The following is a 23,907-nucleotide window of genomic DNA, read 5'->3' as shown; positions in this document are numbered from 1 at the left end:
AGGGTTTTATTGATTTTTTGCCATTCTCAAACCAACGTAAGAGCTATGAAAAAGGGGCAAAGAAATAAAACAATACATTAGAACACAGACTACTTATGGGTTTTAACTTAATATTCTACTCTTTACTAAAGACATAACATGCTTATTTACAACATATTCCTCGATAAATTTACCGTACCTTGTAGCCACTTTCGACTGAAACTAAACTTTCTCTCCCCGTTTGAGCTCCATCACGTTTCTCCTTGCGTTTGCTCACCCTCCTCGTTTTTTACCTTGTGTCAAGTTACCTTCCGACACTATCCTTTTCGATACACTTCCGGGTTGAAAGGAAGTACAAAAATAAAAGCACAATAAAACATCTAATGGAAATAAACTTTACCCTTGGGTCATCACAATATATATATATATATATATATATATATATATATATATATATATATATATATATATATATATATATATATATATATATATGTACTGTATCATGTCCCAATGTATCTGTATGAGCCTGAGTCTGAAGGACATGTAATAAAATATTTATCACATATTACAACAAAAATGAAGAACAATAATCACACGTGAATCACGTAGAATGAACAATGTAGGTAAATCATGTAAATACGTAAACTATGGAATGTTCTTATGTCTCTCTATAAAGTCATGAGTGTCTTCTTCACTAACTTCTTGATGTCTCACTACTTCAGTCTGAGACTCAAGTTGTAGAATTATCCCTGCTGGGGAGGCTGAAACTCTCTCAGCTTGATCAGACAACTTGGTTGAATGAAATGATCTGGAACGTGTATCAGGATCCTGCACTTGTCACCAGGGTAACACAAAAGAGGGTGTGTCATTGGTGGGGCTGAGAAATGGGGGCTCCCGATTGTATGAAAAGATGCAAATTCTGGTATTTTCAATGTCTTTTTTTTGTATTGACCTATTTTAAAATTTGTATTGACCTGATTTTATTGCCACAGTTTCCAGGGCAGTAAAATTGATAGGAAAAGTGTATGATTTATCAGCCCTATTTTTTTCTTGTATCTCATGAGGGCTAATTTATGAGTATACAGCAGATTTTTTTTTGTAATATGTGATAATTCCCCGTACAGACCTCTCACTCCGTTAATGACCCTTTAGAACACAGACTGCCAGGCTGAGAAGGTGGCAGAGAGCCATTGTGACACACAAGCCCTTATTTAATAGGACCCTCATAAAAAGTGCCAAGTCCCCCCCATAGCACCTGCAGAAAAAAAATCTCTGCAGCCGCCACTGAACCAAGAGGAGATGTTTGTCTTTTTTTTTTTTTCCTTTCCTCTACTCAGCAGGCGGAGGGATTTCTTACAGTCTGCTGCTGTCTTTGGACACACTCACGTCTCCACGACACGTAAGTGAAAATGTTGACTTTTGTCTCAGTCTGTCTGCGGTTTAAACAGCAAAAACGCGGAGTGCCGTAAATTAAACATTCACATTCTGTCACACAGCAGCAATTTGTTTGCTTTTCAACAGACGCCATATTCTCCTTCCGCCGACAAACGAGAGCTCGTTTTTATTCAGTCTGAGCCCCGTTTTTATTCAACTGGGCTATTTTCGCTTCTCCCAGCGAATTTTCCTCTGAAATCTGCGGTGAAGACGTCGAAGGTTTGAGGTAAAGAACGCGCAGTTCGGAGGCGAGCAGTGAAGTTGGGTTTACATTGGGAATTGTTGTAATGGCTGAAAGTTAAGACGAAACGTTGTGAACTATGTGGTTATATTTCAATAATTAACTCTATAAGTCATGATTTTGACAGGGTGACTTAGGGTACAGCCTGTAGGGGGCGCTCAAATCACTACTTTTTCCACAACTGTAAGTCGTTCATCAAGACAGGTTGCTGTCCTTACATCCGTCAGTACAGCAAAACCTTACGCAATTTAGAGGTGGGCGGATCGATCCTAATATCGATAATATCGATACCAGCGCTGTTATTGATATTGAATGATACTTGTGTAAAAAGATCGATACTCAAGCTTTTTTTCTCTCCTGCACGCACTCTGACTGCTGCGCACGCAGATTCATCAGAGTCTACTCTCTGTCTATAAGAGCAGTGCTGCGCTGTGTCACACAATACAGAGCAGAGACCCTTCTATTGTGTTGTGTCAGCCCTCTACCTCAGGAGATTTTGTTTTAAGTTGTGTTGAGTGATATTTTTTAAACAAAAATATTGATTGTGATAATAAAATATTTTGTTGTCACGTACAGTGGCGAAATTCTGTCCTAGGTCTTTTGGATCCTTTGGATCTATGAAGCATAAATATGAAAAAGTATCGGTATGTCGATATTGGAGATACTGGGCCTGTATTTACTTGGTATCGGATCAATACCAAAATTCTCGGTATCACCCACCTCAATTACGCATCCTACAACTCAAGAACCACTAAAGTCTGAGATTTACATTTTTGCATGAGGAATATTGTACACCTGAAGACATGTATGCAAAATTTTCATTCATATCCGAATGTTCTCAGTCATATTTTTGGGAGTTTTGACTTACAGTTGTGTCTCTTGCCTTCTTGTTACAGTTTGGGGCCATATTTCCAGGGTGGATATGATTGTGTACCTCAATATATATTTTTTAACTCTATTGATTTTTACAAATAATAGCAATTACATTGATGCGTTCCGTAATTCTACCCCTTCACACTAGAGCACGAATGCTGCACGAATTGATATTTGAGTGACATTCGTGCAAGTTGTGCTGTATTCGAACTGCACTTGCACGCCTTGTACAGCATTCCTACAGCAGTCGGAACATTCGTGTGCCGCTCGCGCTGGAAAACACCCAAACGATGGTGGAGTCAGTCATACCACATTCATACTGCCATAGAAATGACATTCGAATGTCATTCATGCAGTTCCACCTACAGTCGAACTGCAGCACGAATGCCATGTGAAATAATATTTGAACAACATTCATAGGCTAATAGGATTAATAAATGGAATAGTTTTGACTGTGTTGAGTGCTTGGTTTGCAAAGTAAAGGTTAAACAATGTCGGCATCCATTGGATTCTAAGCATGATACATGATGCAAACTATTCCTTTTTAAAAGTATATTCACTCAACTAATAATTTGACTCACTTTGTAACAAAATTGGAGCAACTTTAACTTTTGACCCCCGTAGAAATTGAAAATGACCTTTGTCACCATTCTTGCTGTTTTTACCCCATAACTCCAGCAGAACATTCATTCACAGATAGTCCAAACTATACCTTTTTGGAATCTTTATGATTAGACAAATAATATGGAATACCTTTCAATATGATTTGAGCATTTTTAAATTCTGACCCCTGTGTAATTCTTCAATTGACCCCTTCTTGGCTGCCTATTGAAAGTTAATGTGGCCACTCTGCATTTTTAAAAGAGTAATGTCTAAGGAGTACGTGTGCCAAATTTGGTGCTTGCATAATCATTTGAAGCGTTTTTTTTTTTTTTTTTTTCAGTTATCCGCTGCATTGCAGAAATTCAGGCGATAAGACACCATGACCTACATTTGGTAGTGACATCATAGATCACATGGGGGCTGTGGGAGGGATGCTGAAAAGGACACGACGACTGCCAGTCAGAGTAAAGAAAGTCAGTGTTACATCAGCTGGAAGCTCGTTCAAACAAAATAAACCAAGATGGTGGAATACAGCATGAAACATATATTTGGTTTAAAAGTAAGTGAGAAATAAACACTTTTAAATCTGAAAACGCTGCTTTTGTAACAAGATAACAACATTTCAGAAGTGATTTACAAGACATCTTACAGATGTTGGTGTGCACGCCCCGGGAATGCGCATCACGCAAGTGTCAGGTCAAAGGTCATCTCAAAACCTCACACATGTGCACATGCACTTCTTCCTGCTAGTCCATGGGCCAAGAGGGTTTTCGGTACCACTTAGAATCCAGCCTCAGTGTATCATGGCCTACACAAAAATGTATGATAACCATCCCAGGGTGGCAGCTGTAGCCAGCTCGGGGTCAGTGAAAAATTACACAGGTAAAAATGTAAAAATGCTCCAATCATGTTAAAAACTATACATTATTTGTCTGATCATAGTGATTCCGGAAAGGTATAGTTTGGACTATCTACAACCCCTGGCAAAAATTATGGAATCACCGGCCTCGGAGGATGTTCATTCAGTTGTTTAATTTTTTAGAAGAAAAGCAGATCACAGACATGACACAAAACTAAAGTCATTTCAAATGGCAACTTTCTGGCTTTAAGAAACACTATAAGAAATCAAGAAAAAAAGATTGTGGCAGTCAGTAACGGTTACTTTTTTAGACCAAGCAGAGGAAAAAAATATGGAATCACTCAATTCTGAGGAAAAAATTATGGAATCACCCTGTAAATTTTCATCCCCAAAACTAACACCTGCATCATATCAGATCTGCTCGTTAGTCTGCATCTAAAAAGGAGTGAACACACCTTGGAGAGCTGTTGCACCAAGTGGACTGACATGAATCATGGCTCCAACACGAGAGATGTCAATTGAAACAAAGGAGAGGATTATCAAACTCTTAAAAGAGAGTAAATCATCACGCAATGTTGCAAAAGATGTTGGTTGTTCACAGTCAGCTGTGTCTAAACTCTGGACCAAATACAAACAACATGGGAAGGTTGTTAAAGGCAAACATACTGGTAGACCAAGGAAGACATCAAAGCATCAAGACAGAAAACTTAATATGTCTCAAAAATCGAAAAATGTACAACAAAACAAATGAACGAATGGGAGGAAACTGGAGTCAACGTCTGTGACCGAACTGTAAGAAACCGCCTAAAGGAAATGGGATTTACATACAGAAAAGCTAAACGAAAGGCATCATTAACACCTAAACAGAAAAAAACAAGGTTACAATGGGCTAAGGAAAAGCAATCATGGACTGTGGATGACTGGATGAAAGTCATATTCAGTGATGAATCTCGAATCTGCATTGGGCAAGGTGATGATGCTGGAACTTTTGTTTGGTGCCTTTCCAATGAGATTTATAAAGATGACTGCCTGAAGAGAACATGTAAATTTCCACAGTCATTGATGATATGGGGCTGCATGTCAGGTAAAGGCACTGGGGAGATGGCTGTCATTACATCATCAATAAATGCACAAGTTTATGTTGATATTTTGGATAATTGAAAGGATGTTTGGGGATGATGAAATCATTTTTCAAGATGATAATGCATCTTGCCATAGAGCAAAAACTGCAAAAACATTGCTTGCAAAAAGACACATAGGGTCAATGTCATGGCATAGGGTCAATGTCAATGAGCAGATCTGATTTGATGCAGGTGTTAATTTGGGGGATGAAAGTTTACAGGGTGATTCCATAATTTTTTCCTCAGAATTGAGTGATTCCATATTTTTTCCTCTGCTTGGTCTAAAAAAGTAACCGTTACTGACTGCCACAATCTTTTTTTCTTGATTTCTTATAGTGTTTCTTAAAGCCAGAAAGTTGCCATTTGAAATGACTTTAGTTTTGTGTCATGTCTGTGATCTGCTTTTTTTCTACAAAATTAAACAACTGAATGAACATCCTCTGAGGCCGGTGATTCCATAATTTTTGCCAGGGGTTGTATGACTGAATGTTCTGGTGTTAGGTGGCAAAAACAACAAAACTGGTGACAAAGGTCAGTTTCAGTTTATACAGGGGTCAAAAGTTAAAGTTGGTGTAATTTCAGTAAAAAATTATGTAAATTGTCATTTGGGTTAATTGGGAACTAAAAAGGAATAGTTTGCACCATCTGTCATGCTTAGGGGAGGTGATGGTCTAGTGGTTAAGGTGTTGGGCTTGAGTCCAGAAGGTCATGGGTTCAAATCCCCGCCTGACTGGATAATCACTAAGGGCCCTTGGGCAAGGCCTTTAATCCCCTATTGCTCCCGGTGTGTAGTGAGCGCCTTGTATGGCAGCACCCTGACATCGGGGTGAATGTGAGGCATAATTGTAAAGCGCTTTGAGCGTCTGATGCAGATGGAAAAGCGCTATATAAATGCAGTCCATTTACCATTTCCATTTTTAGTTATCATGTTACAGGGTAACATATGTCACTGTGTTTCCATGGGGGGGATTGGTGGAGGTAAACAGCTCAGGTGGTGAAATTTGGAAAACGGCCCTTCTGAAGAGTTGTAATGGAATTGTATTTTCTTTTTTATCTGCATGCAGACCTGGGGGCTATTTTGCAAACAAGGTGAACCAAAGACACACAATGCATCTTTTTTATGAGATTCCATGCCAGACACAAACAGCAGAAAACTTCTTTTGCACACATGCTCATGTTCACACAATGTTAGTACTGCCTGAAGTAATTTCTATGGATCGTTTTACAAAATATAAAATATGCAACTGGTTGTACACATGCTGTATGGCACAAATACTTAGGCTCTCACTCCACCTCCTCATATAAAGCCTGTCTCACTCAAATATGTGATGCAGTAAGGTATTTATCAATCAGTCATGCTGCACACATGAAAAGACTGCATATCATACATACAAATCAGACATGTTTGGATGTTTTTATCTATAAACAGACCCGTGGTTTTGAATAAGTAGGTACCAAACAGTTACATAATGTTTTCCAAATTTGTCCCATACCTCCACACTTGACAAACAGCAAAAACATATTTTTTTTATGTGAATCATGCATTTCTTACATTTATAAATGCACTTTTTACTGAATTTTATGTTTCAAGTAGAATGTATGTACAGAAGCCCTGAAATGCTCACATCGCCCACTAGATGGCGGCAATAGCTGTTCAAATGTGTGGCAAGGTCTCGCTTGATTATTGGAGAAGTTAATTTTTGGCAAAAAATAAAATGAGCTGACAGCCACAAATCACCTTACAGCCATGCCCCTGACCTTATGGACAACTTCCTTGTCATAATAATAGTAGCAGTTGTTAAATTTAACAGTCGTGTCAGTGACACTGGTGCATGTTTGTGCTCAAATGCGGCAGCTGCTGGATTGTGCTGCTGAAAAGCTACTTTCAAGTGAGTTTTTAAAAGATAAATGGTATTTTATCTTTTTATGTGGTATTTTATCTCATCAATATTTTACCTTTTTTGCCCACTTGATCTGTGGTGCGTTCCTCAGCTGGTCATCCAGATGTGCACCAGCAGGCCCACCTCAGCCACGACCCACAGTGCTCACCCGAGTCAAACAAACGGCAGTCCAGACTAGATAGTATGAGATTACCCAAAATGAACAATTCCACTGCTTCCAATTTTACTGTGTGGGGCTTTTAAAATCTGCTCTTTTGGTCATCATGGTTTGTTGTGAACCTGTACTGTATTTGTGGTGTGGTTTTATTTTTTTTAAACTTCTGACACACTCCCACCTTAAGACGTGTCTACAAGACAAATGTGTTGAGGTCCATGGTGGAAAAAACGGTGGGTTCACCCCGTTAATATCTCCTGTTGCGATACCAGTGTTTATTATCTTCCTGTTAAATACGTCGGCTCTCAACAACTGGAACAGTTCAGTCAGAGCTGCCATCGTGGCCGCAATCTGAGAATAAGATGAACCCTCATAACACTGGAGACAACTGGAGAAAGAACAGGTGTCTGTCGGACTCCCCTTGCTTTCGCCGACTCGTCGTGTTTGTTCAGCTGCTCACAGCGACTTTTTCATAACACAGCACTGCAAAAAGAAGTGTATGACAGCATGAATGCCAGTGAATAGGGAACAAATCAGGAGGTGCACACGTCTGACATTGACACTTCAAAGCACACCTGTATTAACAACATCCCTGTTATTCATTTATTTGAAATTCATAGAAATATAAAAAAAATCTAATTGTTCTTAACTACAGCAGGACAGAGAACAGACTAATAGTACAGAAGGCAGATTTTGGATTAAATTGCAAGTGGTCACATACAGTCACATGGAAACGTAAAATTTCTTGTAATGTTTATGTTTGATTTGAAATTTGAATCAGTAAATAGAGTTGACTAATAAATATGATCTTGAGGGCAGTCTCATCCAAATTTATGAGTGTTGCTGGAATCATTGTGATTTATTTAATGTGTGGTGCCCAATTTTGGGATCAAAAGTATTTGGACAAATGAGACTAACTTGTTTTCTGATTCCCTCTTCCATTGATAAGTCACCAGATAAAAAGTCGAGAGTGATGAATACCAACCTAAAGTTATTACTAACTCACTGAAGGTTTGTGTGCGTGATTCATTTAAGTGTTCAGATCAGTTGCAGCTATTTTTAATGCCATGGCAAAGAAAAAGAAATCACACACTTGCCTTATTGCAGAGCAGGAACCACAGTGGGTTGGAATTCAGTGACTAATAAGTAGACCTGTGTTTGATTCTCAGTCATGCTGTCTTCTACTGCATTGAAGCCCCCCAGCTGTCTGGGGACGTAACATGCCATGGACATGGTGGGCCGTCCAGGAGGAGTCGTATAAACTCTCGTCCGCTTCACATGATTAAATATGAAAATGAATACAAGCACCAGTGGGTGTCAGGGCTCATTCAGGATGTAGGATCCTTATTGCAGTGTAACTTTTTTATGATTGGGATTATTTTATGCATTGATGACATTTGTATTTACAGACTGATTTTTATTTTGGCAGTGTACGTGCCATGGCGTCTCAACTGACCAGTCTGTGTGAAGATGACAGCCGATTTCAGAAATCCTTCAGTCTTTTTCTGGAGTGTTCCTCTGAACATGAATGCATGCGGGATTTCATCCACAACATCCTGCCAGACCTACTGGACAGGTAGGACACAAATCTGTGAAACTGAAAGTCACCCACAGTGTGGACACTGTGTGAGCACTATGGACAAGTTGGACTTGGAGAAAAGTCATGAAAGACTTGACTCTGAGGACCTGATCTTCCACCTGATGCTAAAACAGCACAAGTGTCACCACTGCTAGTTTCCAGTGATGCAGATGTTTTGTTTTATGTCTTCTGTGATCATGAGGTGGATGTATGGATTCCAAAACTGTTCTGATCTGAAGTCTGATCTGTTCTTCCCTCAGCATTGGAGAAGGAAAATCTCATCTGAATGTCATTGGAGTTGGCAGTGGTGCTGGTAAGAAAACAAGTGACACTGCTGCACTGATGTGATGATTCATAGAGCAAATGCAGCAGACGGCTGAAGTGAGATGGAGCTGGTGAACCCACTGGACACAACAGTTTGTTCTGTCCTTTATGGCTGCAGCTGTGGAAAAGCTTGACCCTGACGATCACTGTCGAGGGTTTAATCTTCAAAATCACACAGTCTGACCTCAACACTCTGTGGTTTCATTGCACTTTGTCTTGTTATACCATGGGGTTAATTAATTCCTTAGCGACCTCAGTACTTGACCATGAGCACCATTACTCTTTGGTTATGTCAAAGCCAAACCTTTTAATTTACTGGGCTGTCATGTCAATATGGTAAAGGAATAATGTTACACACTTTCTAATGGACTGTGAAATCTTTTATGAACGACTACAGGCTTCCTCTACTGTGTAATTCAGATTAATCAGGCACGTCAGTCCCTTTCCACTCACATGTCTTTGGAGAATTGACTTCTTTGTAGATGATGACCTGCCAGCTTCAATAAGAACTTCGACAAAATAACTTGCCTGAAGCTAAATGACCGTGAAATGATGATGATAGCATGTCTCTTTTAGTCTACATAGGAGTCCAGCTTTCCTGAGATCAGTGGATTTGAATAATGATGATAATAATAATAAATGATAAATTTCCTTATACAGCTTTTCCAAGTAATAAAAAAAACCCCAAAGTGCTGGACAGTTTGATTTAATTTCATTCCATTCAATAAAGTTTATTTTTTCCAGTGCCAAATCACAACATAAATTGTCCTTTGGTGCTTTGCATGAGTAAATCCTCACCCAACCCCTGAGCAAACACACTGGCAACAGTCATAAGGAAAAACTCCCTCAGGTGTTTTGATGGTAGGAAAAATCTCAAGCAGACCAGTCTCAGTAGGGTGACTATCTGCTCTCACCTTACTGACTATAGCTAAATAACAAAGACGTCAAAACACATGCAGACACAGAAATACTGAGGACAAGCAACCAGCGGCGGCAAGAACTAATGGCTCAGAAGACATTGAAATGGTGAAAAGCAGTCTCAGTAAATGGATTGTAATTAGCAAATCAGCTATCAATACCAGACCAGTCAAAGAAGGGACATTTCCTAGTTTTTGTGGGACAGAGTCTGGGGCAGTGACAGATCCAGGTCGTTAAATGGCTTTCAGAACCATCACAGAGGTTGCTGTGGGGGGAGATGCTCCCATCTTTGAATGTATGGAGTTACGATACATGTCCCTTTCCCAGCAGCTCCAGGAACATCCTCCTCTTGTTCAGGGTATCAGGCATCCAGACAGGGTTGATCTCATTCCATGTCAGAGGCATTGTATGAGGACACTTCGATGACGTTATGGAAGATGACCAGGGGCCAGTGGACATTCATCATCCTGCAGCTGTACCTTCCAGTTAACCTTGTCCAGGTTGTCCACACCTCATTTCTTGTGGTTGTAGTCCAGGATTATGGCTGGCTTCCAGTCTTCATGATCACGATCATTGTGTGCAGTGGGCTCAGGACCGCATTCTTGTTCGTCTTTGGGGTGTAAGAAAGTTGGGTGGTGGTGGGGGTGGAGACAAACTGATGAGAGGGCCTCTCTTCCTTTTACTTCAAGCAGCGCAGGTGGGAGCTCAGGCTTGTTCTTTCAAGCTGTGCCTACCATGATCGTGCTCCTTCAAGAGGTGCTGTCTGAGTTCATGAGAGGTAAAGGAACTGGCATGTGACACTGTGCCCCATCAGTTCTTCTGTCACATCAAGCACAACTTGATGCAGCAGTTGCCAGTTGATGCATTTATGGAAGCCGCTCCACCCACTTGTCCCAGACTTCTCTTATGGCTGCTAGTTTGTCTGTCACACATCTTGCAGGTCTTGACTCACAGTTATCAAATTGTACCATTCATGAGAAAGACTTTCAGTGGCATCATGGCATGGAAAACTGTCATTCCACTCTCTGCATCCCAGACACTAGATTCAGCCTCACCTCAGGTCCTGTAAACACCTGCTAAGACTGGCAGCCCTGTGTGGGCACACAGGTCAATCTCATCCATCCTTTTCCAGTTGTCTCCATATTTTTGAAATCCATCCCAAAATGTTGTCCCAAACTGTCTACAAGCTATCTGCTCAGATATTAATGTGATTTCGACATTACACAGTGGAAAGTTGATATTTTAATATGCATGTGTGAAAATTCAGGTTCTGCTGAACTAAAAACTGAAACAGGTCCCTCATGTTCAAGCATTACCTGTCAGGTCTTGTAACACTCGAGTTGGTTTTAAATCTATCACCTTTTTAAATGAATTCCAACGGTTTCAGTAAACACTGCCCTCATTTTGTGCACCACATGTCAAACTACTGACTATCAAGATGTGAAAATTTATAGTCAATAGAATTTGCTGGCAGAGAGGAAATTATGTTTAAATGGTGCTTGTTCCTGTAGGTGTGATTGACCTAGAGATGCTCTCTGAGATCCATCAGAAGTTCCCAGATGTGACCGTGGATAATGAGGTGGTGGAGCCGAGCAGCCAGCAACTTGCAAAGTACAAAGGTAGACTCCATACAGATGCACCGTTCCCTCACTGGTCACGCATTTTGTATGTGCAAATTCCCATATTCCCATATTCCTTGATTATTTTATTCAGAAAGTTTTACTCCACATATTTGAATCCGTTGAGTAAGTGTTTGGTTTGCACCTCGGTTTAGACATCACAGTTCGGTACAAATTTGGTTTTTGAAAATCCTTCAAAAATGTAAAGTTTTTTTTCTTTTTCATTAAATGTTCATGAATTGATTTACATCTCTTGGCATTCTTGTTGGTATTAATTTACTGTGCAGCGCAATGTGTGTTTTTTGGGGTTTTTTTTTTTGGCTTTTTTATGTCACACAACATGTTGAGCCAGACCGCCTTCAAAATTTTGTCCATTTTATGTTTGCTTGATTTTTGCACAAATGACAGCATCTCTTAAACCTCACTCTGTACAGATTTTAAATCATTGTACGCAGCGTCGATATTGGACGACCATTTCATCTGTGAAATTGTACACTAATTCATATAAAACATCAATATTTGATGTGAGTTGATGGCGTTGTCTCTTTAAACTTTCCTGATTGGACTGATTCTATTCAATTCATTTATATTTATATAGCACCAAATCACAAGTGCGCTGCCTCAAGGCGCTTCACATGAGTAAGGTGTAACCTTTACCAACTCTCCCTGAGCAAGCACAGAGGCAGCAGTGGTCAGGAGAAACTCCCTCTGGTGATAATGTGGAAGAAATCTCAAGCAGATCAGACTCAGAGGGGTGACCCACTGCTTAGGCCATTCTGACAGTTATAAGTTTTTGACAGATTTTATAAGGATTTCTTTACAAACAGAAGAAACAGAAAAACAGAAGAGCAACAAAAACAGAGTTCTTAACCGAAAGTAAAAAGCAGTCCATCTTGATGCTTCCAGGTGGTTGTTGAGGTAGGTCTTGATAAGATAGAGCTTCCTGAGGTCAGTCTAATGCCCTGGGGTGCAGGGCCAGCATCCATTAAAGGTCTCATCTGTGCCTTGGACAGAGAGGAAAAAAGAGCAGAATCAAAAGTGTACGTAAGGCATTAGTTCACCAGCAGGAAGTCAACAGAGAAGCAAAAAGATTGCTAAGGTGGTCGCCGGGCAGCTCGTCCCGTACTTCACTAACAGACATAGAATTTAGATGTAGTGAGGCTGAGACCTTTCCCATTGCTAATAATGTGAATTAAAAAGATAGGAAGCATAATTCATACGCCGGTATGCTAGTAATATGACAGGGAGAATAGATGCGTCCTTAATCAGGACTTGAACGTCTCTACAGAATCTGACTGTTTTATCTCTGCAGGGAGATCATTCCACAAGACAGGCCATAAGAGAAGGCTGATCTCAGTGATTCAACACAAATGCAGATCAGATTAATAATCATGACCCCCTGAGTGATTTGTTGTGTGAACACAGTGATGTCTGTTGTATGATTTTGCTTGTTTTGTGTATCTCGATGCAGCTTTGGTGTCAGAGAAACCAGGTTTAGATCACATAAAATTTACCTGGAACACGATGACTGCCTCTGAGTTTGAGGAGCTCTGGAAAGAGAAAAAGGTGACCAAAAAGGCAGACTTCATCCACATGATCCAGGTTGGTGTGTGTTTGACCTGCACACTGTGTGACTGAGGTCATATTAATCTAACAAATCCTTTTATGGACCATTCAGAACATCTGTCTACAATAGTGTGATTATTGCATGTCTGTAATTTATTTCTGTTGGAATCAACAGATGCTGTATTATGTGAAGGATCCTGGATCAACCATCACCTTCTTTCAGAGTCTCCTTGAAAAGAACGGGAAGCTTCTTCTCATTCTTGTCTCTGGTAAGTGGTGCACTGTCAGATCGTCAAGATATTTGCTGCCGTATCTTTAATCCTGAACAAATGGAAAGAATCATTTGTAGTTTCCACCAGATGCAGATGTGGTTTTCAGCTTGATGCATGAAGTATTTGTCAAGGTCTTACATTCACAAGGTTTCCCAGACTCTTCCCCGGTAACTGTTAGATTCAAAACATGGCCAACATCGAAATTGTCTGAAGTCTACATGGCGCGATCAAATCGCCAACATGATGTGGAGTAAAGAAGTGAACAGAGCGAGTGGTGACGTCAGTGGATCGCATCAGAGCACAGCTCGTCTGAACGAGTATAACAAGAAGTTCAATCTGTTATAAACATATTTAACAGCTGCACACAAGAAGGAAATAACACACACAACTGTTTTACCAAGCCATAACAATGTAAACAAGACAAATAATTACCTTTTTAGATGGCTCAAAATGCTTTCTGCAGCTTGATAGGCGTGCGCACACGAACAGCTGAAGCTGGACCGGTCCTGTGTGATTCAGAAAGTGATTACAGCCGTTTTCAACGGCCAATTTGCAGAGATAATGATTAATCCAACACAAAATAATTATTTTATATACACAGCGTCCAGCGTAGAGCACGTGGCTGCCGGTAGAACAAAGACCAACATTCAGCTGGGATCACAGCGGGTGGGAAGGGCCTTTAGTCAGCTGTCCTCTGTCCCGCTGAGTCCCACAGTGTGCGCGTTCAGGTTTGTGGGGGCGTGGCTTTGGACGGAGCACTGACAGAACCTAGAGGAGGTGCTATTTTCAAATCTTCCTAGCTCTCTTGCTAGCTCTCCAGGACTACCAACTCTAGCTTTAACCATGCCAAGCCATGCACGTAGTGATGAAGTTTACCCTAGATGCTGCAAACCAGAAGAGAGTGTCCCAGCCAACAGCAAGATCATGTGAAGAAAGCCCAGAATGAGCTAATCAGGCCTTTTGAAGCTTGCTACATTGCAGTGAAGTCTTAATGTTCTATTTGGAGTGAATCCTGTCTTAATAATGTGAATGGTAGACCAGATGTGATATGTAGATATTTTTCAAACTGATAGTAGTAGTATGAATCTTCGACTGGACTGGGTTGCTTGACGCGAGGATGTTTCGCTTCAAATCGCAGAAGCTTCCTCAGCTAAAATTCTTGCTCTGGAAGTCTGACTTCTGTCTGACTCTTGTAGAGAAGAATAAAACAGAAGCCAACAAAAGCTGGAGTTTTAAACCTAACCCGACCCCTCCAACTGAGAGGCAGACTGCTATAGGCTAGTGACTAAACAATAGCTCTAATTAGCAACTATTGTGCTCTAGTTAGCACACCTAATGACAGGACAGCTGTCCCTCTAATGATGGGATGGATGCCTTTCTGATGGCTCCCTAGATGACGTGAATGACTCATTACCATGAACAAAAGACTGAAACTCCTTTGACCTGAGTACCCCATTGTAAACAGGGGATAAAGTGTGTCTCAGACCCCCTCCCCGGTTAAGGCTGGGTTTCAAACGTTTCATAAAGAATGCCTCCTTGACCCCTCTCTCAAACCCTTTCTTCTCTCTGGCTAATATTTGAACTTCCTTGTCCTCAAACGTGTGGTTAGTGTCTTTAAGGTGGAGATGAACCGCAGACTGAGGTCCACTGGCGCCCTCTCTGCGGTGCTGGTATAGCCTTTTGTGTTGGACAACAAGGTTGGACAACTGGACAACTGAAAGCCTACACAGAAACTTTTCAAACTGACGTTGTTCCACATGTATCACTTATTGCAGGTGAGAGTGGCTGGGAGAAGTTGTGGAGGACCTACAAGAACGAGTTTTGTAAAAGTGATATCTGTCAGTGTATCACCGCAAAAGACATCAAAAGCTTCCTGGATTCCAAAGGGCTGAGCTACCAGAGCTATGACCTGCCATCTCAACTGGACATCACTGAGTGTTTCTCTGAGGGAGACGAGAAGGGAGAGCTACTCCTTGATTTTCTAACCGAAGTGCTCGACTTCAGTAAGATGGCCTCTCCTGAGCTCAAATCTGACGTCTTAACCTTGTTGCAGCACCCAGACTGCAGCACTGAGTCTGATGGCAGAATTATCTTCAACAACAACTCGGTTGTGTTCATCATTGACCCTCTCACATGCTCTTGAGATACTTGTAAACATTAATATAGTTTGAATAGAGTGCTAACTAATTGATTATTATGATTTTAGATTTTAAGACTTTTCTAGATACCCAATAGGTTGCTGACCATTCTGTCTGACACACACACAGGCAGTGTGAGTGCTGTGCAGATTGGTGACAAGAGTCCCTGACTTCCTTCCAGTGAGTTCTAGTGTTGACCAGGGACTTGTGTGTGTTAGGTGTTGGATGGTGTTGTGGAGCCTGGCAACTGTGGTGCCTTTGTTAATGAGGAAGGGTTCAGTGATCTTAATTTTGGAGACAATGCTGTGATCTTTGTGGCTCAATAACCTGTGTGAGGAAATGTTGGTTTATAGTTGTCATGGAAGTTAGTCCAAGACTTAAATTCATGCTTTCAATTGGTTTCTGGACTCTGCCATCAGAAGTGTATCTGTTTGTGATGAAAGAGGCAAACCACACGTTAATAGATTGAGTGACGCCAAGGAAGACCTTACAGAGACATGAGGTACCTGGATAGAGGTCCTTGGTGATGTTAATTGTTAAATGTGAGTGAATGAAGGTCCATGTTTTCTGGGTCCTGCTGCATTCTGTCTCAGATTTGAGACTTGGCCAACCAGTGACCGAAGATGTTGACTGGAACTCTTTGGGTACTCTATCACTGGGCTGCGACTGTTGAAAAGTTGTTGGAGACACCAAATTGTGACAAAACACACAAATGAATTTGAATTCCCTGTTGGTATCTCACTGAATTGGTACATACGACAGGTTAGCGAATGTCACACAGAGTGGCGTCGACAACAGGGCCAAAAATAGCAAGTAATTCAAATGCATAGTGCACGAGTACCATGCGGGGCTCTCAGGAATGTTGAGTGCCACTTACGTGACCGTTGCAGGTGTAAGGACTTGCATGCAAATGCCCCATGGCACTCTTATGGATGTCAAGCTCCACTCACACGGCTGAAATGATGACACGTTTGCAGATAGTGGTCAGGATGGCTGTTGACTGCTATTATATTGGTATTATGTAAAAAGAGGCTGTGGACATTCCCCTGACTGTAGGCATGAAAAAAAAAAGCTCTGCCAACACTAGTTTACAATTCCATAAATTTCTCAAGGTCCAAGTCATATCAGAAGCGGCTTTTCATAAGCTAAAATATAATACAAAATTCAATGTTAAAATCAAATATCCACTAATTTCGCAATACAGATCAAATGTGGATCAAACTTAGTCTATTCTTTCAGAATGCCGATTTGCACCTCATTGTCGCAAATGAGAGTGATTGAGATATAATACAAAATGTACACCAAATGGGCTTTTCAATATTAAATTCAAATGTCCACAAAATCCACAATCCGGATCAAACTTTGTCAGTGTCAGAATTTGAGTTTTGTTTAGTTTGGTTCTCTGTTTGTTATTTTCGTATTTCATTAGTTTTTGTCTGTTTATTCTCTTGCTGTTTTTTCTGCTTGGGTCTGTCTGTGTCTGCTTCTCTTGTCTTGCTCTTGGTTCTTGGTGGTGGGTGTTTCCCTCTCTCTGGCCACGCCCTTGTTCTGGTGCTTTCCATGCACACCTGTTTCTGATTTGCTGATTATCACCTGGGGTTATACAAGCTCACTGGGTGTGTTAGTCCCTCGCCAGTTTGTTGTGCCTTGTGCCTTCATTGCAGCTCTGTACCTGTGCAATTTGACATTCTTAATTTTTGAAAATTCATTCAGTGTTAAAGGATAGGGATTTTTCTAAGATTTTTCCTGACTTTGGGGAGGTGATGGTCTAGTGGTTAAGCATTGGGCTTGAGACCAGAGGATCCTCGGTTCAAATTCCAGCCTGACCAGAAAATCACTAAGGGTCCTTGGGCAAGGGGATTCCCTAGATGCTCCCGGTGTGTAGTGAGCACCTTGCATGGCATCAGCCTAACATTGGGATGAATGTGAGGCATTGATGTGTAAAGCACTTTGAGTGTCTGATGCAGATGGAAAAGCGCTATATAAATGCAGTCCATTTCCCATTTGACTTTGACCTCTGACCTATAACCTTGAAAATTGAATCAGGTCTTGCCAGGATATGAATCCTCTGTAAAAATGTCATAACGATATCTGAAAAATTGTGGGTTACAGGCTGTTCACAAACGGCATAACCTCTGCCGAACTTAATTGACAGAGGTAAAAGTAAGTAAGTCCCTTCGGCTGCTCCCTTGTTTTGTACTCGGGGTCACCAGGGCAAATCCAAGGTGGATCTGCATGTTGAATTGGCACAAATTTTACGCCGGATGCCCTTCCTGACGCAACTCCACATTACATGGAGAAATGTGGTAGGGGTGGGATTCGAACCGGGAACCTTCCGCACTGAAACCAAGTGCATTATATAAATACAAATAACACGTGGCTGGAGGCTGCTGGATTCACTCAGCCACTTCCAGAAGCGCTGTTCCTCTCCAGTCATTCAAAAGGAATTGTGTGTCATCAGCCCATCACAAGTTGTCTCACATGTTCTGCATTTTCTGACTCACAGAAACTAAATTGAGAAGGGTTCACAACACCGATGTGGCTCTGTGAATATTTGGCGAGGAGATCTGTCGCCTCGACATTGTTGGTTTGTTCAAACTTGAAGCGACACTTGAGCGATGCCCTGCGACTCACGCGATAGTGACATCCTGTGATGTTGATTGATATCATGTCAAATCCCGTACAAATATCATTCGCAAGTTGTCACAGCCCAGTGAGATCATAGTACCCTATGGTGCAAAGTCTCTCATTTTAGTGGTATTCATGGATACCACTAAAATGACTTTGTGGCAAATTAATGGTTATTTAGGGAGACACACACACACATGCTGATTTCAGTTTCCTTTCAAGGGTGACTATAATTGTGCAGATAATGATTCAGTTTATTTGTGGAACATTTTTGTTTGATTGGTCACTTGTAGTTTTAGGGCCAATTCCAATAAAGCAGACAATATCAGAATAATTTTGCAGTTCAAATAATTCTTTTACCATTAATGAAAAGAAAGTTATAAGGAAAAACATGAACCGCCATATCTCAAAAATGTACACAATTAAAGCAAAATTTAGCAATAACTATTCAGAGAAAATGGTGAAATAATATAACATTAATTAGTATGAAACATTGCAATAGGTCACTATATCCAGTATGAAAGCATTTGGGTTTTAATATATGGAATATTTATCATTCTGTAGCCACTTATGTGAGTTTCCATAAACATTTGCTGACTCAACACAAATTACCCCATTGTGGGGTTATGTACCTGCATAGACAAGTAAACCCTCCATTCCCAGGTACAGGACAGGGTACCCTATCACCTCAAAATGTCAAACTAAATCTACTCAAAAGTGTTTTTAAAACTTAATTCTAAGTCTCTTTTGAGAATTGGCCCTTCAACTACTGGTTCCTTCTAGGAGAATATTACTTGTCTTTTGCTGTCATAGTCCAAAAAGCACAGTTGTATGTACATGGCTGGAATACATGTCAGTGTTTGATGTTTGTGTACAAGGATGAATGTCACCAAACAATGTAACTCACTGGACACTTTGCTGATGTTTATCCTGCAACCTGGGTTTATGGAACACAAGGCCACTTCCTTTTTATCTGAACGCAAGAAAAACAGTTAACGTTTTGTCCATACAGTTTGTGGTAAGCACAATCAATTTGTCATATTGTAAAACAAAGTGCTGGTTGTGGGTCTGTATCATCTTTCTAATTGTTCACACCCAGTGTTCAGTTTACACCTTCACAGAAGTTCGGTCTGTCATGTGGTTTAGTAAAATACATCCATATATTTGCTTCTCCTCCAGGTTAACAGGATTGTTCTGGTACATGCTGGCTAAATATTAATTGTAAATGTATCGCTCCTTCATGTACGTTACCTTTGACATCTGCACGTCTTACAGAACAAAGTGTCTACTGTGAAAACACAACTGTTTCTGTACTGTTAGAACTAATAAAAAAATGCCAATAAACACTACTGTAGAAATATAAAATCAATAGAAAACTATAATAATTAGTTTTTTTTTATTTTCAATAAATTGGTGTAACTCAAAAACAGTTTCTGTATTTTTTTTTTTGCTTCTTTAAATGAGGTAGTGGTGACCTAAAGGTTTGCAAAATGTACTTCTAGACAATGGAGAAAAACTACATATTGGTAGGAAAGGAACTGTGTTCTTCTGCTGTTATCGTCACTGATGTGCTGTTGAGCAAGGCCTTCATTTACTTTTCATTCCAGTGGACTGCTCATTGGCCAACAGGTGATGCTGTTGTACTCTGAAGTGTAACTGCAGTGGAATGAGCTTCCTAAAATGAGAATTTACCTCTTTATTTTATCTTATTGTTTTATGTTACTGTGAGAAACGTTTAGTGAAGTTGTGATGGCAAACTATTACTAGGTAGCAACATTTTAATGAGTAAAGAAATGTTAATTTGATAGTTCACATCCAACAGAATAAATGTTTGCCAGAACTAGATTGGAGTCGGAGATGGGTGTGTGCTTTAAAACACAGGGTCAGTCCATTTTAGATCACCCAAAAAATTAGCATTTTTAAACCTCTCCCCCTCTAATTTATATGAAATTTGGGATATAGGCAATTCTTAACCAGAAATGCCAGAATTTCAAATTTCATCTTTCTCAGACCAATGGTTTTCAAGCTATTGCAGTTTCAGTTTTCCACTTTTTTTGTGAAAAACAGTGTGGCTGCCAAATTTCAAACTGCTGTAACTCAGCAACCACGAGTCCGTTTTTGAAGAAAAACAAAACAAAACAAGGTATTTCTGTAAATGGGACACCACAAGGAATCTAAATCTGGCATTTGTTTGTGCATATGGTTATTTTTAAGTTGGATGACCTTTTGATGTATATTTTGACCTTGAAGTTGACACTGTGGAACATGCCCAATCTCACTGACACCACTATGAAAATCTAGCCCTATGTGTCAACTACAATATATAAAAAATTTGGATGGGTTTTTTTTTTCATACTCAAGCAAATTGGGTTAGAATAGAAGCCTATCTCAAGAAACAAACAACAAACTTGAAACCTATGGAAGAAATAATTTTGCAAGTTGACTTTGCTGAGAACTTTTTGTATGTGATGCAAGATGAGATTCAAAGTTTTCATTGAGAAAACAGCCAGGCAACTTTGCATCCATTTGTAGCCTCCTACCGCATAGACGATGGCACCCTGGAGCACATGAACATCTGTGTTATATAAGTGACTGCAGGGACCTTTCTGAAAGTTGTTATCCCCAACCTAAAGACAAAACTCCAAAACATGAACAAAATTCACTTTTTCAGTGACAGATGTGGTGGACAATACAAGAACAAATACAACTTTATCAACCTATGCCACCATCAGGAGGATTTTGATTTGTAAGCTGAGTGGAATTTCTTTGCATGTGATGTTATCATATACCTACAGATGATACGCCAATATGACTGGATAAAACACTAAAGAATAAATAGCAATACACCCTTTTCGCGGATGGGTAATATTTTTCATACCACCCGAGTAATCAGCCAATTCGGACAGCGGAGCGGCGCCACGACGAAGAGGCGTGGTCAGAGGAACTGTGAAATACTGGTGAGTCACTATTAATAATTTCTTATGTGTCCAACCTCATAGGTTGATTGTTAAAATTAAATTTGTTAGTTCTAAAAGCCATCATAATTATTTATAGGAAATGTTCTATTTTTTTCTACTACAATTTGAACTTTGAGTGTTTACACAGGAGAGAAAAGTGGGAAAATGTTAATTCCTGTTTGAGAAAAGTGTATAAAGTGTGTAGTGAGGGCTTTTACAGCCTTAAAACATCTATAATAATTGTAAAAAATAATGCTGACTACACGCGGATTTCGTCTATCGCGGGTTATTTTTAGAACGTAACTCCTACGATAAATCAATTTTATTTATATAGCGCCAAATCACAACAACAAACAGTTGCCCCAAGGCACTTTATATTGTGAGGCAAAAGCCATACAATAATTACAGAAAAACCCAAACGGTCAAAACGACCCCCTGTGAGCAAGCACTTGGCGACAGTGGGAAGGAAAAACTCCATTTTAACAGGAAGAAACCTCCAGCAGAACCAGGCTCAGGGAGGGGCAGTCTTCTGCTGGGACTGGTTGGGGCTGAGGGAGAGAACCAGGAAAAAGACATGCTGTGGAAGAGAGCAGAGATCAATCACTAATGATTAAATGCAGAGTGGTGCATACAGAGCAAAAAGAGAAAGAAACACTCAGTGCATCATGGGAACCCCCCAGCAGTCTAAGTCTATAGCAGCAAAACTAAGGGATGGTTCAGGGTCACCTGATCCAGCCCTAACTATAAGCTTTAGCAAAAAGGAATGTTTTAAGCCTAATCTTAAAAGTAGAGAGGGTGTCTGTCTCCTTGATCCGAATTGGGAGCTGGTTCCACAGGAGAGGAGCCTGAAAGCTGAAGGCTCTGCCTCCCATTCTACTCTTACAAACCCTAGGAACTACAAGTAAGCCTGCAGTCTGAGAGCGAAGTGCTCTATTGATATGGTACTATGAGGTCCCTAAGATAAGATGGGACCTGATTATTCAAAACCTGGTCCCTGGTTTTGGTCAGTGGTACCTCACCTCAGGGTGTATGGTTTTCTTTAGGGTGTATAAAGCCATATTCATTGGTAAAACAACTTGATAACTGATAGTATTGGTGGAACAGTGAAAAGGCTTATTGTCACTAAAGACATTTACAGTGTTTGTCTGATTGTCATATTCTTCCATGTTCGACCACTGTGTGAAGAATATCATAGACATCCACTTTTTTCATGTACCAGTAGATGCGGTGGCTAAATGTAAAAATGAACTCAAGCCTAGATTCAACCTTGCTAAGACCATCAAAAGAACATTACAGTTCCATTGTTTCATCCCAGTTCCACAAAGATGCAGGCCTGTAAACTCAGTGAACAAGTGAACCCTTCAGATTTGGTGGCAGTTCAATAACCCTTGTAGTGAAATGGTAAATGGACTGTATTTATTATATAGTGCTTTTCCATCTGCAAGTGTATATATATATATATAATATATATATATATATATATATATATATATATATATATATATATTTTTTTTCCCCCTTTTCTGAAGCAAATTAACTGCTACAAGCTTCATTCAGACATATGGATATTTACTGGTAGCTCAATGAACTGAAGTGTTTCCTATATCACGTAATATAATTGGTGCTATGAAAGTGGACTAGATGTAGAGTTCATACTGTCAGCTGTCAGTCCAGTTAAGGATGATATAATTTACTTCATTTGGAAACAACTAACAGAGTTTCATCACAAAGATGATTCCTGTGAGTTCCTGCATTTGCCACTGCTGTTTCTGGGGGCTGACTGCTATGGTGATGTACACATTCAGGCTCCTGGGGTGTTCCATCGAGCCAGATGGATGGCAAAGCTCATATACAGTCTGAAGATATACATCTTTCATTACCAGTTTAAACTGACTGCACGTGAACTCTTGTCTCTAGGCCATTTCAACACATTCTTGATAAAGATATTACGTGCATGTGAGCGTCATCTGCTCAACAAAATGATCTGCAACTACTGCAGGAGCTGGACAGCTACAAGAGGACAAATGAAGCTACTGCTGAAGCTGCAATAAAGTCATATGTGGACAGTGCATTGCACTGTTAAAATGGATTTTTGGCACTGCACATTGTGACATTTTCAGTCATTTTTTGTTAATCTGTTTTTGTAAAAAAAAAAAAAAAGACATCAGTGGTATCTATCTCCTCCTGTGGCCAACTTATCGCAGCTCAGTTTAGAGTTGAAATAAAGATGAAATAATTCTCTTTGGGAAATACACTTGGTCTTGACGTCACTTAAAGGAGGATGTAATTCAATTAAGCACAGAGTCCCTTCAGAATATAAGACACAGAATATGTATTTTTGTACACAGCAGCAAGCTACTATTTATTTTGACTCTGTATTTTTAATTGGTCAAACACAATCCAAAACGCTACTGAAAATCTGGACTACAATACATAATTAATATGAAAATATTAATATTAATGAAGAAAAGTGTAAGAAAACAAATCAAATGTGTATTCTCACTTTCTAAACTTTTCTTCACTGTTATAATAATATTATTATATGAGCGAAGTGTCACGCAGCGGTACAGGGCGTCCTAAACAGGAAGTGCCAAATTTCAAACCCACAGTAAAGCAGAAAATGTTCAAATGTCAGATACTTCCTGGATCGACAGACGAGATCCCATGGAATCTCACAGGAACTGAGTGGCAAGCTCACACTCAAACAAGAAGTGCCAATTTATCAGTCACAGTGAAAC

General features: G+C 40.1%; 1 protein-coding gene and 1 long non-coding RNA gene across 2 annotated transcripts; one reads left to right on the top strand and one right to left on the bottom strand.

Annotated features, from left to right (window-relative positions):
• Positions 1-1,312: 1,312 nt before the first annotated feature.
• LOC117524588 (histamine N-methyltransferase-like) lies at positions 1,313-16,703 on the top strand. Its single transcript, XM_034186401.1, has 7 exons — positions 1,313-1,381; positions 8,598-8,744; positions 9,008-9,060; positions 11,501-11,608; positions 13,080-13,210; positions 13,350-13,443; positions 15,222-16,703. Exons 2-7 carry the CDS (start codon positions 8,608-8,610, stop codon positions 15,587-15,589), a joined length of 891 nt encoding a protein of 296 aa, XP_034042292.1. The 5' UTR covers positions 1,313-1,381; positions 8,598-8,607; the 3' UTR covers positions 15,590-16,703.
• Positions 13,355-14,380, bottom strand: LOC117524590. Its single transcript, XR_004564803.1, has 3 exons — positions 13,879-14,380; positions 13,585-13,755; positions 13,355-13,495 (listed from the first exon to the last, which is right to left on the bottom strand). It is a non-coding gene; the product is annotated as an uncharacterized LOC117524590 (long non-coding RNA).
• Positions 16,704-23,907: the final 7,204 nt, after the last annotated feature.

The sequence above is a fragment of the Thalassophryne amazonica genome, chromosome 14 (genome assembly GCF_902500255.1).
Source record: "Thalassophryne amazonica chromosome 14, fThaAma1.1, whole genome shotgun sequence".
NCBI classification, from domain to species: Eukaryota; Metazoa; Chordata; class Actinopteri; order Batrachoidiformes; family Batrachoididae; genus Thalassophryne; species Thalassophryne amazonica.
Note: the sequence above shows the minus strand (reverse complement) of the source record. Positions and strands in the feature narration are given on the sequence as shown.